Source organism: Gekko japonicus, unplaced genomic scaffold (assembly GCF_001447785.1).
Source record: "Gekko japonicus isolate JY-2015 unplaced genomic scaffold, Gekko_japonicus_V1.1 scaffold1394, whole genome shotgun sequence".
In the NCBI taxonomy this organism is placed as follows: domain Eukaryota; kingdom Metazoa; phylum Chordata; class Lepidosauria; order Squamata; family Gekkonidae; genus Gekko; species Gekko japonicus.
Genome location: NW_015170321.1, coordinates 363,488 through 384,167, shown reverse-complemented (window position 1 = coordinate 384,167; position 20,680 = coordinate 363,488). Strand labels below are relative to the sequence as shown.

Here is a 20,680-nt window from a genome sequence, read left to right as displayed (position 1 = left end):
AGTTCCTCTGGAGAAAATGGTGGACTCAGTGTCATTATACCCTGCTGAGGTCGCCACAGCAAATTGACACTGAGTGTCCAAGGCCGAGGCACCCACCCAGAGCCTCTTTCTAGAGGTCGTTGTATTTATTTCCACAACGAGCCTTTTTCCTAGTCAGTCAATAATGTATTCTGGTGAACGGCCCATAGATCTAATCACTTAGGCTGTTGTTAATGGCTCCAGGGGGACAGGGTTCTCTACCTTTCAGCTACCTTTCACCCCAGAATCTCCAGGTATTTCTCAACCAAGAGCTGGCAACCCTAATAAGGTCCTGCAGGGCCTTGACCTCTTTTGGGGAGCTCATTCTACCAGAGTGTAGCCGAGTCATAAAAGCAGCAATCCCCAGTAACCCCCCCCCCCAACTAAATTAACTTTACTGATCTCCAGCAGGCCAAAGTGAAGGGGCGAAGAGATCCCCTGGGACAGAAAGTTCCAAAGGCTGTTTTCCACAGAAGGAAAAGCTCTGTCCTCCATGCCCACCAGTCTCACCTCTGTTAATATGGCACCTAAATCAGGCCACCAGTAGCCTAGCTCAGAAACTCCTCATGTAACCTTTAAAAACTCTGTAGCCACTGTAACAAAGACTGAAATTGGATGGCACAGATGAATATTCAGGGAGGACCCCAGAGTTATCTGTGGCTGGTAATTTAAAGACAACAGCTTCAATCTTAAAAGTACTTCCCTGGGAGTAAGCCCCACTTACTTGTGAGTAGACCTGCTTAGCTTGCAGCCAATAACTCCTCACCCATTTCATCTCAAGTCAGATAGAAACTGTATCCCATGGCGGAACTCAGGATTCCCTGAGCATAGAAGGCCCATTTTGAGGTATCTGCTTAGCATTATTTCTCCTGCACTGCACATTCGTCTAGGGTCACCTGTACATAATTTTTCTACTACAAGCGACAAATACTGAGAACAATGTCTAAGACTGTCAGGTGTGCCTTTTCACTAAATTCTCCCACAATCTCAAGGCTCTCCCACTAAATTTTCCCTTTATTAGTTATGTCTCCACCTCCTTTACCATATCCATCTGTTCAGAGGCTCTAGTCTTGACTTACAGGAGTTGCCTTTATGCTTTTATATTGGTAGAGAAGAAAGTTTTTATTTGTCTACAATCTAGACAATAGATTCTGAGCAATTTCTCTTCTACCTAGGGGGAGGCATTCTCTTAAATTATCTACCTAGAGATAAGCAGTGATATGAGGAATACATATTGAAAGTTACATACTTTTAAATTGCATTGATTCTAATGGGAAAATTTAACAGTGTGAGCCTGCCTTGGAATTAAGAACATAAGAGAAGCCAATGTTGGATCAGGCCAATGGCCCATCCAGTCCAACACTCTGTCACGCAGTGGCCCAAAATACCAGGTTACTCATAAGTAATTACCTTTTAGTAAATTAGAACTTACTCTTCAAACTAGAAGTGTAGTCCTAAACAGAATTATACCTTTTCTTTGTGCAATAGGCTTCCCAAGCCCCCCCGGGGGGGCAGGAAAACCCCCGCCCCAGAGGCCCATTCCCCGCCGGCGGCGGATCGGGCCCCAGGGGGAACCCCACCCCGACATGCGTGTCACCCGGAAATGACACAACCACACCGGACACTCTATAGTTTTTCCTCGGATGGTTGTGGCCCCGCCCCCAGCGTGCCCGGCGTCCTAATGTCACTTCCGGGTGATGTGCGTGCGGTGCGCACATGTGCGCACCAGTTGCCGGACGGGAGTCCCCTGCTACGGCGATTTTTCAACTTGGCAACCCCAGAGGTCATTTTGGGGGGGATGCGGGGGAACGCAGTTCCCCCGGGTGAGGTACGGGGGGCAGGGCACATGACGAAGCCCTGCCCCCTGCTTCCGGCCGCCCCGCTTCCGGCCCTCATTCAGCCAGGAGGAGGCAGGAGAAGAGGGAGGGTAAGTTGCTTCCTCCCTGCCTCTCCCCACCCCTGCCTGCCTGGGGCCAGGGAGGGCCTTCGCGGGGCTTCCTTGCACTCCCGCCGGCCTTGCAGGTCCACCGCCGGGCCCCTCATGGGGCTCGGCAGTGGAGCTGCAAGGCCGGCGGTGGCGGCCGGGACCGTTGGGGGTGAGGTGTGTGGCCTTATGACATATTTCCGGTGATGTCAGGGGGTGTGGCCTTATGACACACTTCCGGTGATGTCAGAGGGTGTGGCATATGCTAATGAGTTATGCTAATGAGTTCCCCTAGCTCTCTTTCTACGAAATGACCCCTGGGCAACCCTATTGTGCAAGCATAGAATGATGTAACTCTGGTTTTGTTGCGCTGTCCGTTAGTGAGCTGTAGCCTAAAAGTAGTTAATGGCTGCAATCACACACACTAAATAATCCACTTTCAATGCACTTTCCAACTGGATTTTCACTGTGTGAACTGGCAAAATCCAATTCAAAATAATTTAACAGTGAACTGGCAAAATCCATTGCTTAAAGCAGATGGTGTTGTTCTCTTCCTTTTTATAACGACCCAGTCACGTGGGTTAGCCTAAGAATATGTTACTGGCCCAGGGTAATCCAACAAGCTTCCATGGCAGAGTAAGGATTTGAACCTGGGCCACCTGAATCCTGGGTCCAACATTCTATCCACTTACACTGCACTCACCACACTGGTTAAAAAGATTTAAAAAAAAAAAAGATACAGGCCTGGTTCCGAGACTTTGTTCCCCTTGTGCTTCTCTCCAGCAGTTGTGAGGACTTTCTTCTGCTGTGGTGCTTGCTTCCTCTGTTATTACCGTAGCACTTCCATCTGTGCAAGATCAATGTTCTTCAATGGCTGCGGTCACACGGAACATTAGCCACGCAAGAGAGACAGAAGACAGGCGGATTTTCCGGGCGCGATCTCACGGCACATCTGGGAAGCATAGCACTTCCATGGCACAACTGAGGCTTCCCGGCGAAAACGTGCTGCAAAAAACTAGTAGCTCGAAGGTACTAGTTTCCGGAAACTGCGGGGCAAGGGCGGGCGTCTGATCGCGTTTCCAGTGGCATCCGGTGCCCGCCCATGTCCCCTTGTGAAAAAGGTTTTTTCCCCCCAAGTCTCCGTGGATGCGCACACGCACCCAACGGAGCATGCACATTCGTCATGTACACAAAATAAGAAAACCAGTTTGCCGCACCGTGCGCTTCTTCGTTGCGCACAGGCTAGTCCTGTGATCGGCACCTCTCCCTATCCATGGAACCTCCACGGTACCTCCACAGGACCTCCACGGGAGGTCTGATCGCTTAACCGTGCGTTAGTTTGCCCCGGGGCAAACAGCCACGCTTCCCCCCCGCATTTTCCTGCCCGTGTGACCGGAGCCAATGTTACCCTGGATGCATATGGGCCCAAGCCAATAGATGGAGTTACCAAAAGTTACTTGCAAAGGATTTTACTTTCACCATTGTTTATGCTGCATCAGTTTTGTGGGTGCTGAACACTAAAAAGGAATGCATCTTCCAATGGTCAGGTTTTATACTTACCATATAATGGAAAAAAATAGTAACTAGGGATCGTCCCAGTTTATTAACCAGAATCTATTACTGGGCGAGCATTACTTAGCAAGAGAAAGTGTGTGTGTGGTTCTAATATCGTGAACAACTACTTCTGTTATTCAGAAGCGAAGTGGTTGGCATATCCTGTATTCATCCTACCTCCCTAGTTCTTGAAAGGGACCAGTTGCTCATTTGAGTTGGTGGAGAAAAAGAATAGATCTGTGCATAGAAATGCTACACAAGTACACATCATCAGAATTTACCAAAAGATGCCACTTAGAATTGCCCTCAGTAAATCAGTGGCATTGACTTCTATATAATGGGCTGGATCTTTTGAATTGCAAGCAGAAGGTACTTACAGACATGGATGTTTCCCACCTTCCTCCAGCACCTGCTTGTAACTCGTCCCCTGATAAGCTGATCCCGGGCATTGGGGAGCCTTATGGACAGAGTACAACAAGACATGCAACAGGACATGTGGGGCTGCAGTGAGGCAGGAGAATCAGGTGCAAGACCCTACTTCCTGTCAGCAGTGGCTTTTGCCTAATTTTCACTCCTTGTTAAATCCCCTTCCCACCCCCAGTGTTGTATGCAGTTTTGTCCATGAGATTCTCCTGCACCAACTTTTCAGGGATTACAAGAGACTGCAGGGGGAAGGGCCCACCTCCATAGGATCAAATCCACTGCCTTTAGCATTGGAGCACCTGAAAGGAGAAAGTCATAATAAAAAAGGGCAGCTGACACCATTTTTTATTGCACAGGAGTCATATAGGATGAAGCTGATGTGGTTGGCTGTGTAGCCTGTGGAAAGTTTTAGGAAAGTTTGACCTTATTGGGAGAGCTGTCTCTAGCCTTACCTTTGTTGAGTTGCCTTTTCAGCCCATCCTGTGCTAGACAATGGCTTCAGGAAGCAAAGCTTCCATGCTTCTGTGTATAGCAAGTGATGCTGGGAAAATAATTGTTCTGTTGACAGGAGGTCCTGGGCTCAGCCTATAATATAACACTATTACATGTCTACAGGTTGTGATTTTTCATTGAGGCAATGGCTGCAGCACCTTGATCTGAATACTTACTAGTGCTACTACTTCCTGCGCATTACTGTAGTCTGCCTTCTGAACACTTGCTACTATATCAGCTAAAAAGAAGGGAAGCTCATCCTGTGCAAATTTACCCAAGTGTTAAGAGCCAGAGGCCATTGTTTTCACAAGACATGTAATAAGTGAATGAGGAGTACTGAATTTTTCCTTGTGATTCACAATGTGCAAGTGTCACACCTCAAGCAAAATGCAGGAGTTTAAAAACATCTAGTTTTAGTGATCACTGTTTATTTATAGAGCTCATTATTTTTTCAGCCAATGAACAGTCCAAGTGATGTAAACTCACAGTGAGTTTTGACAATATACTGATCAATTTTTTACTACCGGATCTGTATACCCATTTAGATATTTTCCTTCCCAAGACACATCTTTGTTACACAATCAGAAGGTACAAATTTATTTTCATACTATTGAAATTCAGAGGGTCCCCCATTAATGTAATTGTGCTGTGCCAGAGAACTGGGCCTGTTGTATAAAAAGCTGCCCAAGGCCACAAAGCATAACAAACGGTACTGAAATAAGCCTCTTGCTCTGAAATTCCGCAATCATTTTTTTCCTAAACAACCCTGTGTACAAAGCCTGGTTCTTGTTCAAAGCTCATGGGCTCAGGATGAGCCAGCAGGTACTCGCTCATGATTTGCTTTGGTTCTCTATCAAATCTCAGGCTGGATCTACACATGCAGCAGATTGACAGAGAAGGGTGTTCTGTACCATGTCTGAGAGCAAGTGGAGACACCTTCTCTGTTACCTATGAGCATGCCGTCCCCAGAGACTTCTGCATTTGATCACTTCAAGAAGATCCTCTGACTTCACTGCCAGGTCTGATATCAAGAGAGGTTGCCCTGAAATTGGCAAGAATTCCTTTCGATGTTCCCAGCTAGGCATGGGTCCAACTGCTGGGATGTTCCAAATAGCACATTTTGTCTAAACCTCTACAACTCCTTCACATCCATGTTTGTGAGTAATTGCTGGACAATAACCTCCTGTACTACTTCAATCATGGGGTCAGGGAAGGCCATCTAGCCACTGCTCAGCCTTTGTCCAAGAGGCCTGTCAGTTCTCAGGCAACTCAATCACCATAACCTACTTCATCAAGATGTAATCTGTTACCTCACCTCATCTGAATTTGTCCAAAATTCAGATTCACTAATGGGAAACCAGACCCCACACCCTTTGACACAATCCTGCTGCAGATCCTAAACTCTGCACAAGATCAATAATCACAAGTCTAGCTATTTCAAAGCCTATAAAAGGATTGCAAACCTGAAGATTTTTATTTTGTTAGCAGAATAAAGGAGCTTTTTATCTGAGAGTCCCTGGCTGGTTTTTCTTTCTTGACTTGAATGCTGTGCCACATTGGAACCCAAGTATATATTAGAAAGCTCAGTCCTATATCATTGCCATGTTTAACACAGTTTGACCCTACAGGTGTAGAGGATGCTTAGCATATTGTGGCCTTGTCATGTGGCCTTGTTTGGGCAACACCTCCTACTAAACAGGTCCTGTGCTTTATTTGTTTAAAAAAAGTGCCAGTACTTAGAAGGTTGTACCAATTTCCCCCTCAGGACTTGGGAGAGCCCTGAAAAAAAGGTGCCAGGGTTCAGTACTGTCACAAACAAGCCCTGGGTCCATGCAAACAAACAAAAATACCCTGCCACATCAGCTGGAAGTTTCCTTTCCTGCAACAGATTTCTACTTGTAGTCAGGTGTTGTTTCTTTAACCACATGGAGGAGCATTTTAAAAAATCTCTGCTTCCTAATTCGACAGCGTGGGTAAACTGCAACTCACTCTGGAAAGAAAAAAGGAGAGGAGCTGCCACCAATTCACAGGCAGTTTAGACTGACGAAAAGTATGTTACACTTTGAACCCTACTCCTTTTTAGTGTTAATAAGGGACAACTATTGTGTTCGATGAGCTGTATCACTTTACACTTGTTCTCATACTTAGGAGTTTACTGACAGAATTTTTGGCACAGCACAATACATTTTAAACCAATATATCAACAGTTTCCTTCACAGGAAGAGGATTGACACACTTCATTAGAAGGAAAAATAACCATATTCTTGAGAATCATCGTCATTATTCCTTTTATATTGTTTTGGGACTGGAGCTTTTAGGAAAGAAACACTTCACTTTGCATTGAAAAATGAAAGCTGCTCTGTATATACATAACATATAAATTTCCACGCATCAAGTACTTTCTTCTCTAGTCCCATTACCTCTACACGGGGGATATTTCAGAGAGAGTGGCTTTGGGATCTGCTCCTTGACTGACTTTAGGCTCTTTGTCACAGCCCTGCAATGATGTGCCTTATCAACACAGCCATCAGCAGTGCTTCTGTCCATGTTCCCAGTATTTTGCTGCCAAGCAAGTGTTGCTGGTGGATCTTTGTAACAAATCCTCTGTAGTTGACTATTGTGTTGTCACAAGTTTTACAATCATGCTAATGATACGAGATCCACGGGGGCAGGTAAATAAATCCATGCTGGGGTTTTTGATTTTATCCTGGAGTAGCTGGTCAAGCTCACAGCGAAGTTCTTTTACTAGTTCTGCCACCTGAAAACACAATAAATGTTCTTATACACACACATGCACGCAGAAGTGGTCCACAAGTCACGGGCTATCCTGCTCTATATTTCTTTGCCTAGATCACCCAGCACTGCTGTAGCTGTCCTCAGCCAATGCCTGGCCACTGCAGTGAAGCTGAACAAGGTGAAACAATCCTGACAGCATGGAAGTGTTGCTGGTTGGTAAGATCGAGGTCTTGGGAAATACCATGCCTCTGACACTTGATGGGGTTCAGCCAGTCCTGGGTGACTTGGAAGTCGAGGGGTTATTACTGGACCCACCATGATTGCTGGAGAGGCAACTTAATTCAATGACAAAAAGTACTTTCTTTGATATGCATTTAGCATGAAGGATGACTGTACCTTGACCCAGCTGAAGCAGGCTCTGGCTTATACCTTCAGTGAATGTGATGGTCTGTAACAGGGATTCCCAACCTTTTTAAGCCTGTGGGCACCTCTGGAATTCTAAGACAGGGTGGTGGATGCAACCACCAAATGGCTGCCACAGGAGGCAGAGCCAACCACCAAGTGTCAGGGAGGTTATACAGAACTCTAATAGTAACTTCCCACTGTTTCAGGCAACAGTTCTGGTGAACAAGATGCCATTTTAAAAGTATTGTCTTCCATACACACAGCTTACCTTCAGTCACACAATGAAGTTCCTTCTGCTATAGTGGTAGTTGCTACTGAAGCAATGTTTTTAAAAATCTGCACAGCCAATTAGACCTCCAGTAGCCACCCACTTCCTGAAAACACAGCAGGCACCAGTTATGGTGTTGGTGGCTGCTGTCACTGAAGACCCATGTTGTATAAGATGTCACAAGACTCTTTCCGGCTAGGGCTATGCAAGTTATACTGCACCATAATATGGCAATACCCTGTAGAGAATGGTACCCAGGTGATGAAGGCAGCTAAGATACATTTCTGTTATAAAGAATAATTGGATTTTTTTAAATTTGGGAAGTCAATACAGTAGACCGTCACCAATTGTGATTTCAATTATTCAGTCCACACCTAACTGTGGGATGTGGTTAGCACTGTGCATAGGACCCTTCAGCATGCTGCCCCTCCTCTTCCACAGAACTTTCTCGTTCATCAGAACTCTGCCTGCATGTTCAGGAAGTGTGTGCAGTGGGCTCCTTGTAAAAGGTTTTCTTTATGGCTGTACAAGGTTGAATGAGTCCCCCCTTTCCTTTTGCGGAATAATTTCCCCACCACAAGCACTGCAAGAACACAAAGCCTTCTGTATTCTGAGTGGCTAGTTTCCTTACCTGGTGTGAAGCTGCAACAAACCGAATCCACCCATCGTCCAGGGAAACCACAAACTCAGACTTTTGGAGCTGCACATTAATACGGCCCCCTCCAAACAAGATCAGCGGGTAGACTGACACCATGCTGCAGTCTCGAATGAACACCCGGCTGGTTTTTATCTTCTCATGGTACACCAAGTAGGGACTCTCAAAGTGCCTGGTCTGAAATGTTGAATCCCAAGTGATTTCATGCGACACACAAAACAGAAATTAAAATGGTATAAATAAAATGGTAACCATTGTATTAGACATTGTTTTAATTACATAATACACACATTTCACCACAGGTTATGCTGTACCAGTTTAGCATCGGAAAAGCCTTTAGTAAAAGCTTTAGATGGGTGTAATAGAAGGAACAGGAAGGAGGAGACAGCTCATACGGACATCTGCATATGCACATAGCCCATTTATAACAATGGGACTTGCAGATTTATAGTTATATGGAATAGCACTAGGTGGTGGTTGGTTTGTACACAGATTACACAAAAAAATTGGCGATCAAGATAGGTAGCCATGTTTGTCTGTAGCAGCAGAAAAGAGCAAGAGTCCAGTAGCACCTCAAAGACTAACAAAATATGTGGCAGGGTATGAGGTTTCGTGAGTCACTGCTCACTTCTTCAGATACAGACAGACTAACACAGCTCCCCATCTTGATCTACATGGAAGGCACCACATTTAACTGTACAGAATGGAAACCCATCAACTTTGTCAAGAAACTTGCACAGGTACAAACAGATATCTCTCTCACCAAATGCAGACAACTGAACATTATACCAAAGGGACTGAGAATAAAAAACGCACTATAATCCACTTACCCCACAAAGTATAGTCAGAGTTGGTGTCATGCATTTTCCAAGAAGCTACTGAAACATTTGGTCAGGTATCTGAAGAAGTGAGCAGTGACTCACAAAAGCTCATACCCTGCCACATATTTTGGTAGTCTTTAAGGTGCTACTGGACTCTTGCTGTTTTCTACAAAGAACGGTGCATGCAATGTCTTCAGTACTGTGTTCTACTGACATGGTAGAAAATCACCTGATAGTTTACAGAGGATGGATGAATGTGAACGTAGCCCTCATTTTTTGTAACAAATTGCAACTCCCCAGGTTTTGGTTTCATCTTAACAGCTCCTGCACTGGTCTTCTGATACTTCCCATCTGGAATTTTTACCTAAAATGGTTAAAGTAGAAAAGGGTTATTATAGAAGTACTCATAAGCAATTCCTCAATGTAGACTGAGAGAGAAAGAGAGAGTCACTGACTGACTGGTCCAAGGTCATCCAGCAAGCTTCTTGGCTGGGTGGAGATTTGAACCCCAGCCTCCCCAGTTCCAACACTTTGTTAACTACATCACACTGGTTTAGTGTTAGTTGCAGCTTGAGTACCTCTACTCCGGAGACACTGTGGCACCGTAATTAAAAGTATGAGAGATGTGCAGGAAACCACCCACCAATCCACTGCAGTTCAAAGCTCAGCTCACTCACAAGTTATCCTTCAAAAAGCCAGTTTTCCAGAGCCAGGAGATGGACGGGGGAGTGCAACCCTGTTAATTCTCTTGGACCTCTTGGCAGCTTTTGATACCATCAATCACGGTACCCATCTGGACCACCTTTTTTGGAGTTAGGAACAATGCTCCCTCTAAGCTGTGGGGTCTTGGGAGCAAAAATTCTACTTTGTGAGCTACTGGCATTAAAGTTGTGAGCGAGTGATTGCGGCCACTCAATATTTACAATATTTAAAGAGGATTAACCACAATTAAGAGAGACCATTAGCCAGTGTCCCTCAAGCAGAAGGCAGGAACATTGGCTGAAAAGTGCCAGAAGAAAAAATAGCTGCAGAGGACTCCTTAAAATAGGCCAAAATACATGCCACCCACCCACCCATCACACAGGGGTCAGTAAGCTGATCTGATCAAGGAGGAAACTAAAGGCAGCATGTAAACAGACTTAGCTAAAGAGTTTTACTGAAAGTTATTTTTTAAACCAGCATGCAAACTCCCCTGCCTTCCTCTGTGTTGTCACTTGTTTGGGAAAAGGGACTAGAAAGAGAAGGAAGAAATGCTTGAAATTCTGAGATCACGAGGGTCTCTCGGTAGCTTGGCCCACTGGTACCCCTCCTTAGGTTTTGCTGTGGCTCAGGGCTTGGTGAAAAGCCTCTTGCAGGGCAAACCTAAGCAGAACTGCATGCTTTAAGATTGCTCTGCAAGGCTCCTAACACAGAAGTACACCTGAGATTTCTTCACTAGCTTCTGGTTTTGTTTCTAGAACTGTGTTTGGAAATCTGACCTTTGCTCTTGAGCTGCTGTTTGATTCTTGCTATTGTGCAGAACTGGCAAACTGCTTCCCCAGAGAAAACCAGCTCCCCTTTGGGAAAGAACAAGTGTTTCAGCCTATAGGCACTGAGCATAAAACAAGTGACCTGAAAGGGGGGGGGGTACCGCATGCAATGCGCACGTGTGCACACACTGTGAGAACAAACTACCCTCTTACCTGAACTACGTTGGGATACAAAGCAGCACATAATATGGCAGATATCAACTTGGTATTCTCTGAGTTGGCATTTGCCTGCAATGTAAAGAAAATGCAGTCAGGTTTGCAGAGGTACATAGCGAAATTCCATGCACACAATTTTCATGTATTTTCAGGATTTCTGACCCTCTGTGTCCATAGAGATAGGTTTGAAAACATGAAGGAAAAAATGCACTACTAGTCAAGTCAACAAATTCATTGAGACACGGAAACTATTTGTAATATTTTGAAATGACAAGTTTGAAGATAGTGTCCACCATTATGAGTTTCCTTTTTATTTTAGAGTTATGTGTTTATCTGTATTTCTTTTCATAATTATTTCCTACCTTCTATCATTAAAAAAGCAATAAGACAGAAAATAGCATCCAGAGCTAAAGGGATAGAAATTTGGGGGCCTACCCTTGAGCCTGATCTGAAAATTGTATCTAGTGTAGAATGAGGCAGCACGCTTGTTGATGGTGACACCTGCGCGGGCACACATTCAACCAGTGTTGTGCCAACTGTGCTGGCTGCCGATCAAATACCAGATCCGGTTCAAGGTTATGGTTCTGACTGTTAAAACCCTATGCAGTCTGTGACCATCTGTCATGATCTGGGCTGTGCCACCAAGGCCTACTAGGCCCAAGGAGCCTGGCTAGCAGTAGGTGAGGCTGGGCCTACAACTCCCAGAAGCCCCTGGGAGGTTTTGGAGCCAAAATGGACCAATAGGAAAAGAGGAAGGCCTGGAATAAAAGTTCTGGAGCAGCAGGAAAAGGGCATTTGATTTATTTTATTTTCACCCACTTACTGTTATTATTCTGTACCTTGTTGTTTGACCTCCTATAAAATAAACCTTTTTCTTGTTTTACTCTGCCTGGTCCTCACGCCTATTATTCGGCCAAAAGGGAGGTCTGAAGGTCTTGGGAGGGTACTCTGGGCCTTCTCAAGGGAACCTAAATCCAGAGTGGTGGCAGCGTCAGGTGACACCCCACCTGAGCCGTGGCACCATCATACCTGTGGGACCGCCTCTCCCCCTTATGAGCCCAGGAGAGCTTTACGCTCTTCTGATCAACAACTCCTGGTGGTCCCTGGCCCAAGGGACGTCCACTTAGCCTCAACCAGGGCCAGGACTTTTTTGGCCCTCTCCCTGGCCTGGTGGAACATGTTCTGCTAAATAAAAGTGTATTCTTTAAATGTTCTCGCCTCCTTCTATTTCTGGGAATACAGAACCAAGTTTGACCCATGTATGCCTAGGCTTAAAGATGTCAAAAGCAACACGGACTGCTTTAGATGCATGAAAGAAACATTGTACCTATGTACAGGCCAGCAGAACAAAAGGGGGAAAATGCCAGGTAATAGGTGACTGGTTTATTATTTCACTGTCCAGGCTTCATCAGGGGGATCAGAGAATTCATCTAGTGCTGGACCTGTTCACAGCAGTTAATTTCTTTTACGAAATGCACAGGGCCTTTGTATGATAATAAGCCAGTCACCTATCACCAGTGTTCCCTCTAAGCTGAGTTAGTGTGAGCTAGCGCACAATTTTTAAGCCTCCGGCTCACACATTTTTGTTTTAGCTCAGGAAGGATGGCTCCAGAGCAAATTAATTTATGCAGCAGCCAAATCCCTCGCTCACAACTTTAATGCCAGTAGTTCACAAAGTAGAATTTTGGCTCACGAGACTCCACAGCTTTGAGGGAACATTGCCTATCACCTGGCATTTTTCCCCTTTTTGTTCTGCTGGTACATTGCTGGGTATAGCCCAGTTTTTCTTCAGCACACATACAGGCAGCGGTTTGTGTAATGGCAGCTCTTACGTAGAGATTTTTACCATACCTAGTCCCTGAAATCCTGCAGCTACAGATGGCATGGTACCCAGGAGCTCTGAATTCAAATAATGTGCTCTGCTTCCTCCCTCACAGCTTCCTCTCTTTCCCCAATAAGAACCCTGTGGTGAGTCAATTACTCATGTTGCTTCTCTGCCATTAAAGTGCTGCTTCCCAAAACAAGCATAAGAATATTTACAAATTCCACAAAAAATTCAAATGGAGAGGCCAGAATATACATCTGTAGTTTCATGACACTCACAGGTCAATGACAGTACACACATGGCAGTATCCCATTTTAAAGAACGTACAGTGCAGTCCTAAGCTTAGGACCCCTCAAGGACTTGTGGAGTAGTGCCTCACTTCCCCCTCTATACCCCTTCTTTCCCTCCCGTGGGCAACTCCTATATCCTCTCCCCTTTCCCTGCCTCATTCTCTCCTTCTCAGCCTTTCACCAGCCTACATTTTATCTGCCTCCCATCTTCAGCTATATTTATTACTTATTTCATTTATACCCCACCTTTCTCCACAGTGGGGATCAAAGCAGCTTACATAGTTTTCCTCTTCTCCTTTTTATCTGCACAACAACCCTGTGAGGTTACTTAGGCTGAAAGTATGTGACTGGTCCAAAATCACCCAGTGGGCTTCCAAATCAATATGGGGATTCAAAGCTAGATCTCCCAGACCCTACTCTGAAGCTCTAACTGCTACACCACACTGGCTTTCATAGCGTGGATGCTGTTGAACAGTGGCAGGTAGCCAGGCCTAGGTGAGTCATGCAAGTCTGGTGGTATCAAGTCACCAGAGGTTGCTTCTAGGTCTGCAGATCTCCCAGAATTACATCTGAATTCTAGATGCAGAGATCTGTCTCCCTGAAGAAAATGACTGCTTTGGAGGATGGACTCTATGCCATAATATTCAGCTGTGGCATCTCCCCTCTATGATACTATGGTTGCCTAGCAACATCCACTGATGGAATCTGTTGTTTAAAGCTACAGGTGCTCCTTTTTATCATTCTTGGCTTTTTTTTTTTTTTTTAACCCCCATGTTTTTTTGTTTTAGATTTCACATTTTTCTGCAAACCTGGGGCCCTTTTCAGGTTTGTAGAAAGATCTGCCTTGCCCATTCACAGCTCCAGTCACCGGATTTAAGTACTGAAAGTTTGGCTGACTTCACTATTAGAATATAAAATACAGCTGTGTAACTAAGGTACACGGTCGCTTTGGAATAATATCTGCTTCATCGGGCCTTCAGTTGGGCCAAAAAAGGGCAGATTCCACAACCTGAGAGATAACCTTTTCTCTAACTGCAAAAGTAAAAGAGTATCTTCAAAGTCCTGGAGAGAAGACAGTAAGCAGAGGTTGGAAGGGGAGAAGAAGAAGAAAAAAATCACATTACTTGTACTCTTTTTGAATAGATGAGACTTTTCACAAAACAAGGGGGAGAAGCCCTTCAGAGAACAGAGCAAGAAAGCCAGTCATTTCTACAAACGATTGTGAAGTCACACTGCTCTCCATTCCCAGTTACCTCTTCTCCTGTAGCATCCAGAACGCCGTCACCTCCATGAGACCACTTCCTCTCAATATCTTTGGCTCTGAGTCCCTCCTTCACAAATCCAATATCAGACAGTAGCTCAGTGAATTGCCTTTTTAAACTTGCCATTTCCTACAGGGCGGAAAGGGGAGCAGGGCAGAGGTGGGGAGACAGAAGCATGAATAGCCTTTTCAGAGAAGGTTTCTGAACTGCAGTCAATGGTATCCCCCAGCGGTCGGAAGATCAAATTACAGCAGTCATGCTCCCTTTAATGGTCAACTTAGTGCCAAACTACACGCTTTGGTTTTTAACAATTAGTGTCCAGGTTCCCTGCTTCAGGGAAAGGCTTTTTAAAATAAAGGAGAACACTGTCGCTGGGGGAGTGCTCTTTCTGCATGAGAAAATGGCATGGAGAGGAGGCAGGAGCCCTTCCTCCCCCACAGCAGTGTTCCGAGCCCCCCCGACAGGCTCTCCTGTATTTTTTAAAAGCCATCACCCACAGCTGCCAGGTGGCTGCAGTGAACCTGGACCCAGCTTATTAGAAACCTGAACATGTAGCTTGGCCTTTACTCAGCCTTACTAACCTTTCTCTACAAAATCCTACTGTACCAGTTATCTGTTCTCCTATCACAATGTATGACAATGAGGGCCATGTGCCTGCCCTGGAACACACCCCAGGATCCTTTGAAATGTGCAACGGTTCATTGGCAGATATGCTGAGTATTTAGGCAGTAAACAAATGCGTGAAGAGCTCTTGCGAGACAGAAGCTTGAAAAGCACTCCCAAGACACTTGCATATTCTTTGCTGACTGTGTGTACTAGAAATGGGAAGACAGGAGTATGGAATGAAACTACAGCTTCACCCAATATTTTCCCATCTTTCAGGTGAGCTAATCCACTTCAATGGATGGTAATCATGTATGTTAATACTGTGGTTCTCAACCTTTCCTATCTTATGTTCTACCAATCACTTTGTCAAAGAATCTGGGTCTCACCCTGATAAAAACAAAAAGCCCACTTCCCCCCCCCCAAGGACATTTATCTGAGGAAGTGTGCGTGCACACAAAAACTCGTATCTTGAATAAAGCTTTGTTGGTCTTAAAAGTGCCACTGGACTCAAACTTTGTTTTACAGCCATTCAATTATTACTAGTAGCATGTCAAAAGATCACCAATGGATAATCTGTGGCGGGTAGGGTGGGCAGGAGATGGCACATCATCCTTGTAGACGGAAATGGGGACCGAAGGAGCGAGACTTCTTAGTAGCTGTTATGAAAACCCTGTGTCCCACCTATTTCTGCATACCACTGGTGGTACACATGCCACCGGTTGAGAACCACTGTCCTAACATATCTGTCTTATTTAGCCTCAGCCTCTAGGGCAGTCAATACACTAACTGAGTAGCTGAGACACACTGCACCTTCATTCCATCATCTACCCAAAAAGCCCCCACCCCACTTCTCTGAAGGAGCTGCAGCTGTTTTCAGACTTACTACCTCTACACTCTCCTCAGTCTCTTGCATTTCCTGCCTGCTCAAGGCTATGAAAGAGATCCATCTTCCAGTGGCTTAAGAGGCTTGCCTAAGAGACAAATGGCTCAGAACATCTCTTGTAATTGCAAGTTTAGACCTGTACAACATTTCATCAGTGCCTAGGTTGGGTTGAATCTGGCAAGAGAGAGTGGCACAATTGAAAGAAGAAAGAACCATTTTGTATGATCGCTCCCAATATGAACCCATGCGGCTGTTGCATCCCTCATAACAGGGTCTCCAAGCAGTCCCCTCACTCTTGAAAATGTTATTTGTTAAAGCTCAGAACCAGATTTCTTCTGTTGCTGCTCCACCGCTGTGGAAGAGTCTTCTGGAAAAGGTGAGGCCGGCACCTACCCTTGGGGCCTTCTGGTGAGGCTGTGGTGCCAGTATGGCAGTGGAAACCTAAGCAGAGTTACACACACTTTGAAATCTGAGGAAGTCAGTGGGCTTAGAAGGGTGTATATTGGTATATGGTATATGATACAGGGAGCTTTGGCTCTCGAAAGCTTATACCCCCAAAATCTTGTTGGTCTCAAATCTAGCTGTGATTAGGATGGCACTCTAAGAGGGCTTACGGGGCAACTTGAAAGTTATAGATGCTTAACAATACATTTTAATTATTTTAAAAGATGATTGTTTTTGTACAGTGTTTCTTGTTGGTACTTACCTCAGGTCCTGTTGTGTTGGGAAAGAGGGAGTGTATATAAACACCATCGATCAATAAGTCCATCAGTCAAGACTGTTACATTCAATTGCAAACAAAAATGTTAACTTACCAGAAGAACGCTTTCTGATAAGAAGTTTTCTCTGCAAAAGTTGTAACTCGTTCGAGCACCTTCTTTTGAAGCTAGGCGCCATCCCTACAAATGTAATACAAAAGTATTACATTTTACTATGCCACCTTACTTGTTGTTGTTGAATATGTTCACAATAAAAACTGCTTCCGAGCTGAATCACACAGAAGGGTTTTCATTCCTCACCTTATATGCTTGGAGAAGAGCTAGATAATCACTGTTTCCTATTGCAAATTCCAGCTTTTTCTTGAACGCCTCCTCTCTTTTGTCCCATGGAGATACCTTTAAAGGTAAACACTTGGTTACACAAGGAAGTATAATTAAAACTAAAACATGGTTTGTCAGTATTCTACAGTAAATTCTGCCAGGGAAATGGAAAAACCTGAAAATTGCACTCTACAAAATGCATCCAAGAGACACAACCCAGCATGATATTTCCACTGGTAATTTAGGAACAGAAACAGGTTCATCATTCATACATTCATCATTATTAATTACATTTGTATCCTACCCTTCTGTTGCATACAAACTACAATTCTGTTTATTTATCCTGTGAAGCAGGTTGGCTGAGAGACAGTGGTTTGCCCTAGGAATGGTATAAATGAAGTACACAAATAATTAAATTTCAACCCAGGTTTCCCTGGGCCAAGACCTCTACTTGCTGCATCTCTCATACTCTCAGGTCTGATTCTACTGAAGATATACTTAAGGCTTAATGCATTGTTAGCTTACAGAATGCCTTGGACAGCTTAAAAAGACCCAGAGAACCTCCATGACCAAGGGTAGAATAAGTCTGCTTACCAAGAAAGGGATCAAAACAATAAAGGAAGGTCAGGCTATAATGCCTTAACTGAGAGCTTCCCAAGAACATCCAGCTGATCACTGTTGGAGATAATGAACTAGATGTCCCCACAATGTCTGATGAAGGAAGGTGATTCTTATTTTCTGGGAGAACTGACAAGTGGGCTTCTATTCTTTAAGACAGAAGGCAAGTGCTGTAACTGCAGAGTTGGAGGCACTCCAAAAGAGAGATCGCTGCTTGTGGCATGTATACTCATCCCAATTTTTCTGGTTTGGTATTGTAAAAAAACCCCAAAAACTGCACTGCAAAATTGGTTGCATTGGAGGGTACAGTGGGACAAAAGAAATCACAGGAAATAAACTTCTATCATGCCACTTTAAACGTGTCTCCAGCCTGAGTTCCTCAGGTGGATTCATCCTTGTCAACAGCTTAGGAAGCGTTCCCATGAATGCGTTGGCATAGCTTAGCCCAGGACTTACAAAAGGGGTCTTATAGGTCCGGCTCGCTGCTATAGTCAGTGCAGGATCCAGGCAGCGGAAGATGGTGCCAAAAAGCATTAGCTTCCCAATCCTTACATCCACAGGCAAGGAAGCCAAATGATACCCCAAGGGAGTGAGCTTTTCATCTGACGTTAAGGCTCCTACATCCTGCAATCGCAGTTTTGAGGCACGTAGAGAATCTGATGTTGGCGGCTCAATCAATCGTGATAAAATAGAGTGAAGGCTTTGTGTAGACAACATCTCCAAAACCTTAATTCTGAAAGAGAGCCAGAGAGAGAGAGAGAGAGGGCTTTATTTACTTTTCACCTAAGTATATTCTGCTCCTGTCATGCTTTTTTGAGGCATAATGGCAGAATCTGGTAAATCCATAAAATCTATATTTAAGAAGATATAGGGATTCATTAGAATTATGAACATCCCAGTTTGAATTTTTTTAAAGAGAAGAGTCTGACCAAACACACCAGCACAACAAGGCTGCCTTCATTTAAATAAAATAAATTGCCACTATAGCATCAGTGAAACTTGGCTCAGGCAATTTCTGATATTACTGGGCTTGGTAACTTCCTACATGTAACAGATCAAAATCTACAAAATGTGCTGCCAGGGTATCCTGGGGGGAAGCCATGGCTGCTGATGGAAGAACCATTTACCGAAGACATAGCTGTTCCAAAGGCACTCTTTGGATTTCTGGCAGTGGCTGCTTTAAAAGGTGATGGTTATAATGATGGCTAGTGAAGAGATGAAAGCAAACTCCAGAGGCAACACGACCTGCTCGCCCTTTCCTCTGCAAGGCGTTGGCTTTGGACACAAATGTATCCTCCAGGCTTTCCATGCCTTTACTTGGATCATATCTACAAGGACAGAAAGTATGGAACAATGTTTAGAACACTGAGATTGGGAATATAGGAAATGTGTGTGTTAGGATGCCAGGTGCTTCTGGATCACTATTTAACAGTTTAAAATTATGTGTACACATTGTTTTGCAATTCTTTTTCTTATTCAGAAATCAAATACACCCGCTAATCTCTCCTGTCCCTTTCTGAAGACTTGAAGTTTAGGTTTTGACAACATAGAAGGGAGAGAGAGTCGAGATGGAAGAAAGGAAGATAAAAATAAGCATTAAAAAAACCCCCAAAACTCATAGTTTATAATGGATGGTGCTTGGTTAAAATATTATGGACAGACATTGGCACAAGCTGATGAAAGTTTCCTTTTTCAATCTGCAGCAGGAAAATACGAAAGGAGGAAAAACACTGAGAACATGAACGTTACAGAGTCTTTTAAGAGGAAGTGGAGAACAAACTGTGTGAAATAGCAAGGAAAAGAGAATTCCAGTCACAAGAGAAGTGAAAGATAGCAAGTTTCCAAGCATTGTCTAGCTTCCAGGGCACAGGAGAGCCCATGTCCAGTCAAACGTAGGGTGTCCTGGTTGAGGTGTTAAATATTTATTTATTAACTGTTTATGCCCTGTGTTTCTCTGTGGCTCAAGGCTGTTTACAATATATAACCTAAAACATCCAATGACAATAAAAACCCAAAGTGGTGTAGTGCTCAGAATGTCAGTCTAGACCTGTAAAACCTGGGTTCAAATCCTCATTCTGCCATGAAAACCAACTGGGTGACCTTGAGTGAGTCACTCACTTTCAGTACATTCTCTCACAGGTTGTTGTGTGGATAAAGCGGAGCAGAGGAGAACAATGTAATCTGCTTTGGGTCCCAACTGGAGAAAATGGCATTGTACAGATGAAGTAAATACAATAATTTAAAACCTAAAAAAATGAACTTCTGACATTGTATTTTGAGGTTCTAGAGAGTAAATTGAAATGCATATGAATTCTTCCCCTGTCCATTCCGTCATCACAACTTCCCTTCCCCTCCCTTTAGTTGTCTCCTTTCTCTCAGACTTTAGACTTTACCCGTCTTCTTGTACTCTGTAAAGTCTCACATGTAATGATAATGCTGCATAAGTATTACTATTACTAAATATGGAATGACAAAACTGACAACATGAGGAATCTCTACGCAGTTAGGTTTTTTTCAGACACACCACAAGATAATCATGTCCCATAGTTACTGTGCCCCCCTCCCTACCGAGGTTAACCCAAGTACCTCTTTTCTTTCATCTTCCCTGAGTCAATCACATAGACCACATCGTCAATGGTAATGGATGTTTCTGCAATGTTTGTTGATATGATGATCTTGGTGACCCCCATGGGAGGCTTCAGGAACACACACTGTTGCTCTTCACTGGAAAGTGAGGAGTGGAGTGGGTAAACCACACAGCTAAGAGAAAAATATCAAAGCACAAAGGAGGTTTCTGTGTTAGTCTGTTTGCATCTCTGTATGGAGTTTTCATCTCTGAACTTAAAAAGAATTTCAGCTCAGTTTAGGTTCAAGACAATCAAGTGATTTTAGGCTCAGGGTCAGAGGAAAAAACTCTTTTGAGCTAGGGTTCACATTTGGATTTAACATCTAGTTTTAGATGCCAAGCTCCTACAGTGCCATGGGAAGCACTGGGAAAAAACTGAGAAACAAAGAACCCCCCAAATAAGCATCAAATGTACATAAAGTGTAATTTTCACATTCTTCAAATATCTGGAAAGATAGGAATAGACAGCCTCTGAATAGAGACTGTAGTCAGTGGCCTGCTTTTTCCTCGAAAGGCTAGCCAGAGATATGTTTGTGTCAGATACTATTC

General features: G+C 44.1%; 1 protein-coding gene across 1 annotated transcript in view; it reads right to left on the bottom strand.

Annotated features, from left to right (window-relative positions):
- Window positions 1–4,940: 4,940 nt before the first annotated feature.
- DHX57 (DEAH-box helicase 57) overlaps window positions 4,941–20,680 on the bottom strand; it is a 39,579-nt gene continuing 23,839 nt past the window's right edge. Inside the window, exons 14-23 of the mRNA XM_015418077.1 lie at window positions 20,092–20,265; window positions 18,633–18,833; window positions 17,962–18,238; window positions 16,867–16,962; window positions 16,663–16,746; window positions 14,350–14,487; window positions 10,979–11,053; window positions 9,526–9,660; window positions 8,452–8,652; window positions 4,941–7,169 (exon numbers count right to left, since the gene is read on the bottom strand). Coding sequence (XP_015273563.1) covers window positions 7,026–7,169; window positions 8,452–8,652; window positions 9,526–9,660; window positions 10,979–11,053; window positions 14,350–14,487; window positions 16,663–16,746; window positions 16,867–16,962; window positions 17,962–18,238; window positions 18,633–18,833; window positions 20,092–20,265 — 1,525 coding nt within the window. The 3' untranslated portion in view covers window positions 4,941–7,025. The remainder of the gene's footprint in view (window positions 7,170–8,451; window positions 8,653–9,525; window positions 9,661–10,978; window positions 11,054–14,349; window positions 14,488–16,662; window positions 16,747–16,866; window positions 16,963–17,961; window positions 18,239–18,632; window positions 18,834–20,091; window positions 20,266–20,680) is intronic.